Consider the following 10,102-nt stretch of genomic DNA (forward strand, 5'->3'; position numbering starts at 1 on the left):
TCCCTTCTGGCATACCGCAAGAACATCACGCTTTGTAATTAACTTTTCTTATATCTACGGCATAAAAGTGCTTCATATAAGAACTTCCACTTCTATATATTTATAAAATACTTAAAGGTCTACAACCGAAAAAGAACTTCCGGCTCGGTTGACTCGAAGGCGGGAGGCCACGGCGCGTCGTGATTGGCTGAGCCAGAATTCCACCGACCAATCAACGATCAGAAGGTGAAGGGAAGGCAGGCATCTCCGAATTTGAAGTTGGAGGATTGACACTATTTAATATTTACCACGATCCTCCCTTGAAAAGTGCCCGATTGCGGGTAGATATTCGTGCATCGTAAACGACAAGGTATGAGGTTTCTTTTGTGAGTGATTTCAGTGCAATTTATTGTGTAGTTGCTGTTATATGGTTCAAATATGATAACCAGAGGCCAAGCACCCAACGACCTCGAGTTTGTTTACAGGAATTTGTCAGCTGAACACTGTCAAGCCTTTTATAATTTTTATTTCAAGTAAACCTTGATATTCGATGTGTGAAGCTATTTGTAAATGTGAGTGTACGCAAGTGACTCGAAAATAAAAATCCGTTAGTTACCATAATCGATAATCAGCAGTTGAAATGCCTTATGAATCCACGTAAGTTTAAACAACCATTTGGTTAATGTAGGCTGTATATAATTCTTCATTCGTATTTATATATTGCATCGAACGTTATTACCTATGTCTGCCTTATCGGTATTCGTATCCATAAATAGTTCTGCAAGGTTTGAAGCCATGAATTCGTTGTGACTTGCAGTTAGACAAACCTGGTTTTATGTGCAAATGATAAAAGCTGTTACAAAAAAGCTATTACAGAGTATTAACCTCATTAATTCTTGTGGTTTCCCTTGTGAAAGGAATGGATTATGGTGTGCTGTTTCCAGTAATTTTCATTGCAAAGGGTAAAGGGTCAACGACCAAATTTTCAATTATACATTTGAGCCATTCAACTGTTTGGCTGGATGTTTATGATTTTGTAGTAGGTAGGTAGGTGTGGTAGGAATACTCTTAAGGTAAATGGGTAATTGAACGGATTAGGAAATGTATAGCATGTTGCTCATTTTAAACTATTTTCCAGGCTGCAAAATGACTACACGTATTAACACGAGGGGGCAAGTGGGCAAAGTGCTCGCAAACAAGACTGGAGGACTGAAGGTTCAGAATGAAAACTTGGCCCGACCTCCTCTGCCAGGCAAGGCTACATCCAGTAATTTTCTGCGTGATACCACAAATAAAGTTTTGGGCTTGAAGCGCAAAGCTGATGGGGCGCCTGACGAAGAAAAGGCTACCAAGAAGAGGTCTGCCTTTGGCGATATTACCAATGTAAGTAAACAAGGATGGCTGCCGTCTGAACACACTAAACTGAAATCTAGTTTTCCTTTACCACACTTTCTCTTATAATTTTGCTGTCTCGTATAACTGAAAATGGGTTGAAGGTTTTGTTTGTATCCTGATTTTTATCTTTCTCCTATAGGCAATTGAAAAGAAGATAAATGATGGAAAGAAAGCTACTGTGCAGAAAGGTAGGCTGATGCGCAGTGCCTCCACGAAGTCCCTTGTTAAGGCCTCGTCAAAGCCAGTAGCTGCGAAAGACAAAGTCCCAGTTAAGACTGCCAAACCCGAAGTATCTGCCCCGGAGGTCAAGAAGACTCAGACTAAGGAGATCTCCTTCTGCGACTCCCTCCCAAGCTCTCAAGATACCATCTTCTCCTCCTCCTCCCAAGAATCTAAAACTGACCTGGATGACTCTGCAGCATACATAACTGCTTCAGAGGGAAGGTACTGCCAGTCCAAAGCTTCTCTTCAAGACAGTGTTCTAGGATATTGTAGTCTGTAAGTTGTATTGTAGCTGCTTTCTGCTTTTCTTCTCAGTCTTTGGTGTGGATACAAGCTTATATACTGCAATTAAGCTGTATTTACCACTTTACAGTGGCAAGTATTCTCAGAGTTCACTGTAAAAGATTAGGCTGCACTAAATGCATGTCTATAATTGTTTTAAATAGTAATGCATGATTTTCATGTTATTTCAAATACTATACCTTGTTCATTGATTTATATGTATCCATGCTGGCAAAGTTTGGCTGTACATGATATTTTAGATCTCTGCAATAGCTAAATTATTAGCCTCTAATATTGGTATTTCTTGAGGTAAGCATGAAGCTCTTGGCATGTACATTCAGTCAGGCTACGCATAATAATACATTTTTAGGAATTTCAGAATTTAGTTATACTTTTAGCTTTAGATTTATATTTATATGTCTGTCTATTTGGTAAATTAGTTTATAGGTGATTACAAACTTGTTGTAAAACAGCCTTGCACAATATTAGTTTCTATTTGCATGCTTCTGCATGTTCATATTGATTTAAGTTTACATTATAGTATATCCATTATTATGCAAGTAAATTAGTACTAAGAGAAACTGAAGAAATGCCAACTCTGCTAAGACTTTTTTTTAGTAGTAGTAGTAGTAGAATCATAATGGTTTGCAGAATGAAAATGTATAGTTAATTTTATTTTCAGCCCTGTTAAGGATGTACTTGAAAAGGCACCTGTTAAGGTACAGGAACCAGTATCAAAGCTTCCAGAAGGAGTTGAGGATTATGACAAAGAAATGGAAAATGACCCATTTGCTGTGTCACTATATGCACAAGACATTTTTGAGTACTACAAAGAGAGAGAGGTTAGTTTGTGTTATTTATTTAATATCTTATTTTAATCCTTTTGAATTTGATTTGAAAGCTTCAAATATGTAATATTTTTTATTGCTTTATATACTAACAGTTTGTCTTGCATTTTCAGAGTAATTTCACAATTGATAAATATATTGACCGTCAGCCAGATGTTTCCCGGAGCATGAGGGCTATCCTAATTGATTGGATGGTTGAAGTTCAGGTAAATTTTAATGTACAAAAAAATACTTCGTGCATGATACAAAGTTTAATTTTCAAGTGCTCTTCTGGATTCATGGTGTGTGATAGGGTTATGAAACCTTGATGTTGCTAACACTAACTTATTTGTTTTCAAGTGGTTAATGAGGTATACTTTTGATATTTCATATATTAACAGATTTTTTATTTCAGGAATCTTTTGAGCTGAACCACGAGACCTTGTATCTTGCTGTGAAAATCATTGATTTGTATTTGGCCAAAACCGTTATAAAACGAGATGTACTACAGCTTGTTGGATCCACAGCAATGTTCATTGCATGCAAATTTGATGTGAGTAATTGTTAACTTTTTAATAACTTCCTGCACAGTGTTTTTGAAATTGATGTTTGGTGAATTTGTGTTGTAATTAACATTTTACATTTTTCTTCATTAGGAAAGGACACCACCATATGTTGATGACTTCCTGTACATTTGTGACGATGCATACAAAAGGAAGGAACTAATTGAAATGGAAATAAGGATACTGAAAGCAATTGGTTTTGACCTTGGTATTCCACTCTCCTACAGGTTCCTTAGGAGATATGCTAGAGTGAGTAACTTTTTAAAATCTTTTTAACTGCAAATGATTCACCTTAACACTTTCTACATTTGTTAATTATTACTATAATCAGATTTATATTTATTCATTATGAAAGGATAAAAGTGTGAAACTATTCTCAAAACTAACACTAATTTATTTTATTCAGTGTGCTAAGCTAAGTATGGAAGATCTGACACTCACCCGCTACATTTTGGAGATGAGTCTAATGGATTATGAGCTTCTGGATTCGTCTGACTCAGCCTTGGCAGCTGCTGCTCTCCTCCTCACCAGAATTATAAGAGGGGATAGCACATGGACTCCCACATTGCAATACTATTCTGGTGAGTGACAAATTCTTTATAATCAGTTGGCCAGGAGATATGAGTATAGCAAAACTCTGTTTGGAAATATGCTTCTTGCACACATGTTATTTACTTTTAAATGTTATGTGATCATGGATGCATCACTGTTTCAGTTAAAATAATCATAATTTTCAGGTTATGCTATGGAAGATTTGTATCATTTGGTTCATCATTTGCATCAGATGATCAGCCAGCCACCAAAGGAGCACCTCAAGACTATCAGGAATAAATACTCACACAAGTTAGTATAATAGACATAATTTAAGCAGTTTGCTTTTACCATAAATTCAAGAGTGGTAATGATACTTCAGATTTACTTAATAAACATCAAAGGGCTTGTATTTGGCTAGACAAGATATTAAATAGAGTTCAAGATTCCTTATGCAATTATACAAAATATTGCAGAACATTGATATAAAGTAAATAGTTGGGAAATGGTTATAACAATTCTGCTAATATGTGACTGACAACTTTGAGAATATTTACTTACGTCTAATCTAAATTTTCTTTTTTCAGGGTATTCTTTGAAGTGGCAAAGATTCCAATTCCAGAGACGTTAAACATTTAGCAATGGTGTCTGTGCAAGGCTGAATGTGATTTTTTGTACAAATTTACTTCTGTCAGATCCGTCACGTAAACTTCTTGCAAGACAACCTCTTGAATATTAGAGTGCTGAGATGTAGTCGTGGCAACCATTTCACCTTTTATCTTGCTTGCATGCTGTGAAGAAATATTTTATTGTAAGATATTAGATTTTAAGATATTATTTTATACTTCATTTCATGTACCAAATTTTGGTATTCTGTCTTTTACTGTAAGCACTTTCACTTGTGAAAAAGTTGGACAAAATGTAAATAGATGTTTTCCAAGTGAATGAGTGTGTAATCTTACCATTAATACATAGCTTTGTTTAGCACACTTTGATTAAGGTTTAAATATGGTACAAAAAGTTTTCATTGTTCTGCATTAGATGTGTGGAGTAAATATCTATTAAATGAAATGAGTACCTCTTGTAGTTTCTCTACACAGACTTCCAGTGATACATGTAAAGAGTAGTTTGTTCATTTTAGTGGGGGGGAAAAAAAGCTGTTGAACACGTGCAGTTACAAAGATAGCTAAACTTGATAGTCAAGGAAAACGTGTTCACAATTTTTTGTACTAAAGTTAACAATACAATGTACAAGATATCATATAAAGTTTCTACAAATTTCTTTCTTTGATTTATCTTCTATTACCAGTTTCAAAAAGTCTTAACCATTTATAGAGCAAACATAGGTGGAGAAGGAAAGCTTTACGCAAGGTAAATTTATTGAAACTGAAAATAGTTACTTTTTCACCTTTTTCTCTAAATAGTGAGCCGGATTGAACACTGCAGATATTTTTAAAACTAATTTGATATATCGGTATTAGGCTTCAAAAAGACCATACCCACTTTCCATGCTGATAGCTCATGAATTTCCTGGTGGTTTAGATAAACAATGTATTTTGGATTCCCTTTCTAATCCCTAAAAGATGTAAATACTGCTTGGTAATGCTCCGGTGAAGATAGGTAACCTGTACCAATATTCAAACAAAGGCAGAAAATGACCATCTCACGATGTTGATTTAAATCTGTAGATTCGAAATATACAAGATTAGCAATGATTTAGTGCATTTGTGCATTACATTATAAGAGGTTGCATTTTTAGGGGTCCGGTACAAATATTTGAGTCTAATATATACTTAGAAATTGTCCTCCTCTCTAAGGTATAACCACACCAAAGCTGCATCTACAATATTGAGCAATATCTGGTGGGTACAAGAGCTTTATTAGACAACTTTAGGGGCCCCTCTCTAGCTAGGTGAGATTTGCTTGGCAAACTGTTTACTGCTATGTCAGAAATGGGAACTGCATACAAAGCTGTAATAATGCTTTGCTCAGTCTCCACTTATGATATGTCTAGCAAAGTTTGCTGAGCAAAGCTTGCCCATCTAGATTCAGCCTTAGGCTGAATACAGAAGGGTGACCTATACTGGTAAAACTTTGTTCAGTGGGAAGTCTAAAATGGAGAAACCACGATTTATCCATTTAAGACGTCACATTGAGCAAAACTCACCAGTCGTCTGGATGCTGCCTTAGTCTGCTAACAATCAAAATGTATGTTCCTGCAGTTTAACAAAAATAAAATGCCAATTGTTTTAATGCTATACGGCAATATTTGTAAATGAAAAAGTTACTAGATTTAGAGGTGGCTTTATTTTCTTGGGTCTCTTTCCTGCATTGGCCATAGATAACAGGCCATCAGGCAGTGTTGATGCAACATTAAGTTTTTACATGTCTATATCTGATGGTTTCTTAGGTCCCTTCCAATCTGGCAAACTTTACTCCATGTGAAATCATAAATGAGAAACCACAAGCAAAGCTTCAGAAGGCCCTGCCCTTGCTTTCTCCATTTCTAAAGATATATTGCCAAGCAAAGCTCACCTGTTCAGACGAGATGTTAGCTACTTAAATCTCTTGGTGGTTGTAATCCTTGATAATCCTAGTCAAATAAATGGGCCCTTATGTATTAAAATATAATATTTAAGTACTGGATTAGTAAAAATATGAACATTTTAAATGGTGATGGTTAATATGTATTAACTCATTGCAGGCAGGAATAGATTTGCTTACCAAGTCTCTAGGATGGGTTTTATTTCAGAGCGAGGAAGCATCACAAAACATAACTTGACTTTTCCCGCTCTCTTTGTCACTCGGAAAACTAGAGCCATTTTTTTGTGTTCTATTGTATTGAGAGGTGTGTTATATGACAGCTTCTATCAGTGTTACAGTTGACTAAAATTGTAGTATAGGGTCCATATCAGCTCAAACTTTTTTTTATATCAGTGTGATAAAAGTATTGTTTTATGGGAGGAAAAAAGCAACTTTTTTTTATTTTATTTGTGGACTGTTGTGAATAAATGCCAAAATTATAACACTCCACAATGAAGTTAACATGAAGAGGTGGGGTAGAGGAAGTAAACCTGTGCTTATGACTGGGAGTGCCACAGTACAAGGCATCCCTACTAGCACAGGGGCACATTGTAGATACTGGGCATGGTTTGAGTCGCCTTCCTCTTCTCGTTCTGCAACTTGCAGTGTGCTCTCAAAAGATAGTTGGCATCACTCACTTATTACTCAAAGTATAATAAAAAAACTGATCCCAAATCCCCCATGTCATGTATGGCAAAATGTCCACCGTCAGGCCAAAAACTGCGTCATGTATGGCATGAAACCTGTCGCAATGGATTAACTGGATTTTGTTAAGAAGGTAAAATTGCATATTTCATCACAAAGTATCACTGACCTAGTAGGAATAACATAAAAGTCGTCATATAATTATTAAAAAAATTTAATACCAACAAATTAATCCTTAAATTCCCAGAGACATAATAGATGGTCATAAAATGATGCAGATGCAACAGTCTGTGTGGAATCTTTCATACCATAAAACCAATCAACACCATATGCTATACTCTGGTGTTCATTGAAAGAAACTACAGTTTCCATACTTTTAGTGTCAATTACATGAAAACCATTATACATACAAGCGCACAACAATAATGACTTCCCTTGAGGCTGCCACTTAAGACGCCACACTCCTCCTCCCAGTGATGTGGAAGAACATGGAGATCGCATATTTCTTGTGTCCCACAAATTAACAGTTTCATCATAGCTTCCACTTGCTAAAAGGTGCTCTGAGTGACAATTACTATGTATGCTTGTAACTCCTGCATTATGCACTCTACTGGTAAACACAGGTGTAGCTGATTCAGCTCTGATGTCAAACCTGCGGAACTTGCAATCATCACCACCTGTAAACACTGTGTTTGGATTCCAGTAGTCAAAGGCTGTTATCCAAGCTTCAAAATCATGGGCAAAAAATCTATTTTGAAGAACAAGTTCTCCATTAGTGAGTTGTATAATACTTACATTTCCCTTGGAATCACTTACTGATATTAAAGGACTCTCACTAACAGTTTTTCCTGTAGACCAATCTAGTGAAAGAGCAAGAGTCTCTTCTTCCTCTATTTCATACTTGCAGTGATATTCCAAACATACTTCCTCTCCTACTCTTATTAGTCTATAGAGAAGTAACTGACCTACAGCATTTACAATGGCAAGCATTGGTGTTCCTGATATCTCATGCTGACACCACTTCATATCTAAAATAGCAGGCATATCAATTTTCTGAACTAAACATAGTTTGTCTTTGATTTTCTGCTTGAGGTAGAGACGTCCAAGTCGTTTTTTTGGTACATCCTTTGCTTCTGAACTATCTGCTTCAGGATTACCACCTCCTTCTTCTGGGGTGTCCAAGGCTTTCTCAGGATCTGCCAGCTGGTAGGTCCCCACTGCAAGATAGTCCTCATACAGAGGAATGGGGCAGAACTCTGCAGAGTCAGCACTGTACTCGGTGTCCCAGGAAAATAAATGCTTCACCTCTAATGCCATTTTCAACCTAAGTAAGAAAATATGTCCTTGAAAACATGGAGATTTCTGAAGCAAAGAATTGAATTATCATCATTATTTTGAGTTTGTAATAATATTGAAACAGTTATTCATTAATTTTACAGGGGAAAATATGCAACATTCAAGTTCCATATGCCATAATGATGACATTGTTTTGTACAAGTTGTCAAAAACTGCCAGGCTATTTTTCCTTATTTTTTTCACTAAGAATGAGAAATATATAGAGTTAAATCACAAATCTGGTATTGTTTGGCAAGTTTCCACAAGCCACACATACCATACCAACCCCTACCCCTTTCCTCTTGAAGCCTCTCCTCTCCCTAAGCCAATTATAATAGTGGATCCAGCCTCTTTCTAGTTGTGAAAGGAATATAGTAAGTGTGAAATAATTATGGTACTGTATGGGATGTTTTATCCTAGAAAAGCTTCCTTCCTTCCCCCATCCCCATTCCTCCTTTACAAAACATCTATTTATACAGTTGACCTTACTCCCTTATTATTTCTTTATTATCTACTTCATGTGAAAAAGAGAAATTTTAGTGATTTACATTTGGTAAATCTTGAAATGAGTGCAAAGAGATTGAGTACAACAAAAGTAATGTCCCTAAAGAACAACATTATTTTAATAGCCATAGAAAACAATCTGCAAAAAGTGAAGGCAAGCCAACAGTTGATAATAAAAGATACAGGTACATGATTCAGGTGATTGCCATGGCCTCAATACCTTCAGCACCCCATTGAAAGGCTAACACACCTCCATGTGTATTCTGGCAAGACTGAGCATGTGGACCACTCTGGTGTTTTGTCGCCAAACAAAGAAGCAATCAAAGCTCTATCTTGATGAATATATGAATTATAAGTTTGTTTGGCTCTTGCCAGAGTACCATAGGAACGGAGGCCACAATGATCGCAGAAATCATAGCCTAAGGTGGATGCAGTCCTAGGTTCATGAATAACCGTAAAAATCTCTTTCGTGCCAAGTATCTATATAATAAACATTGTTCTACACAGTAAGAAAAAACTGTAATGTAATGTTTACATATTGATTTTACTTCGTGAGTGAAAAGGATTTCAAGAACATTAACTTGAAAACAAAATCTTTAGTATTTATCCTTCCTAAGGCTAAATATTGTGGGTGAAAGTTGAAGAGACAGATAGATTATGAAAATAATATTTAGAGTATAACAGACAATTTTCACTAGTCTGAATACCGTAAAGTAATGTTTAAAAAAAAAAAAAAAAAAGTATAAGAGGGGCGGACCATGAAAAAATCCATCAAAAACACATACAAAAAACAAACACTAATCTTTATCAATACAAACAAAACTATAATTGCATCTCAAATAAATGGAGATAACATAATAAATTTACTCCACAAAGTTACTGTTAGCCTCACCTCTCGTGAACTGGCAACTCAATGTTTACTTCCTACACGTGCTTAGAAAATGTGACGTCATCCGTTCGTTCACACCCGGATTACAAGTAGACAGCTGAGGGAAAAACGGTGTTCTGGCATATGTTAAATGATGTATAACATTCATTTGTGAAAGAGATTGGAAGTTTTTTTTTATTAGTCCTGTATTAGGTCTATTGTATAAAAGTAAGCACCTGTCATACTTTTGTCTTGTTTTCAGTAGCTTATCCTTTCTTTGCAATTCGTACCAATTTACTTTAGCTGCCATTGATTGCATACTCAACTACTGTAAGCTATATTGAGAGAAAGATATATTTTTGAGGATT

The 10,102-nt window shown here is 35.9% G+C and overlaps 2 protein-coding genes across 6 annotated transcripts; one reads left to right on the plus strand and one right to left on the minus strand.

The window, feature by feature from the left end:
* Positions 1-193: 193 nt before the first annotated feature.
* LOC122257304 (G2/mitotic-specific cyclin-B3) lies at positions 194-5,077 on the plus strand. 4 transcript variants are annotated; one of them, XM_086540650.1, is made up of 10 exons: positions 194-349; positions 1,118-1,362; positions 1,514-1,818; positions 2,561-2,720; positions 2,840-2,932; positions 3,121-3,258; positions 3,362-3,517; positions 3,675-3,849; positions 4,006-4,111; positions 4,387-5,077. In XM_086540650.1, the coding sequence occupies exons 2-10, from the start codon at positions 1,126-1,128 to the stop codon at positions 4,436-4,438; spliced, it is 1,422 nt and encodes a 473-aa protein (XP_086396776.1). In that variant the 5' UTR covers positions 194-349; positions 1,118-1,125; the 3' UTR covers positions 4,439-5,077. The 4 variants fall into 4 exon arrangements, with proteins under 4 accessions (XP_086396776.1, XP_042878470.1, XP_042878469.1 ...); XM_043022536.2 differs by having other exon boundaries at positions 210-349; positions 1,514-1,872; XM_043022535.2 differs by lacking the exon at positions 194-349 and adding an exon at positions 616-636 and having other exon boundaries at positions 1,514-1,872.
* Positions 5,078-7,225: 2,148 nt separating this feature from the next.
* LOC122257305 (diphthine methyltransferase) lies at positions 7,226-9,842 on the minus strand. 2 transcript variants are annotated; one of them, XM_043022538.2, is made up of 2 exons: positions 9,759-9,842; positions 7,226-8,351 (listed from the first exon to the last, which is right to left on the minus strand). In XM_043022538.2, exon 2 carries the CDS (start codon positions 8,342-8,344, stop codon positions 7,256-7,258), a length of 1,089 nt encoding a protein of 362 aa, XP_042878472.2. In that variant the 5' UTR covers positions 8,345-8,351; positions 9,759-9,842; the 3' UTR covers positions 7,226-7,255. The 2 variants fall into 2 exon arrangements, with proteins under 2 accessions (XP_042878472.2, XP_086396777.1); XM_086540651.1 differs by lacking the exon at positions 9,759-9,842 and adding an exon at positions 8,640-8,701.
* Between the last annotated feature and the right edge of the window lie 260 nt (positions 9,843-10,102).

The sequence above is a fragment of the Penaeus japonicus genome, unplaced genomic scaffold, assembly GCF_977035675.1.
Source record: "Penaeus japonicus unplaced genomic scaffold, GWHDUDI00000001_assembly GWHDUDI00000010, whole genome shotgun sequence".
Taxonomy (NCBI): domain Eukaryota; kingdom Metazoa; phylum Arthropoda; class Malacostraca; order Decapoda; family Penaeidae; genus Penaeus; species Penaeus japonicus.

What these genes read in the sequence shown, in the direction of transcription:
- LOC122257304 (XM_043022535.2), top strand. An exon ending in CCTTTGGCGATATTACCAAT is followed by an intron (nt 1,363 to 1,513) that starts GTAAGTAAACAA and finishes TTTCTCCTATAG; the next exon opens with GCAATTGAAAAGAAGATAAA. An exon ending in AGTACTACAAAGAGAGAGAG is followed by an intron (nt 2,721 to 2,839) that starts GTTAGTTTGTGT and finishes TTGCATTTTCAG; the next exon opens with AGTAATTTCACAATTGATAA.
- LOC122257305 (XM_043022538.2), bottom strand. Translation starts at nt 8,344, where the DNA reads ATGGCATTAGAGGTGAAGCATTTATTTTCCTGGGACACCGAGTACAGT.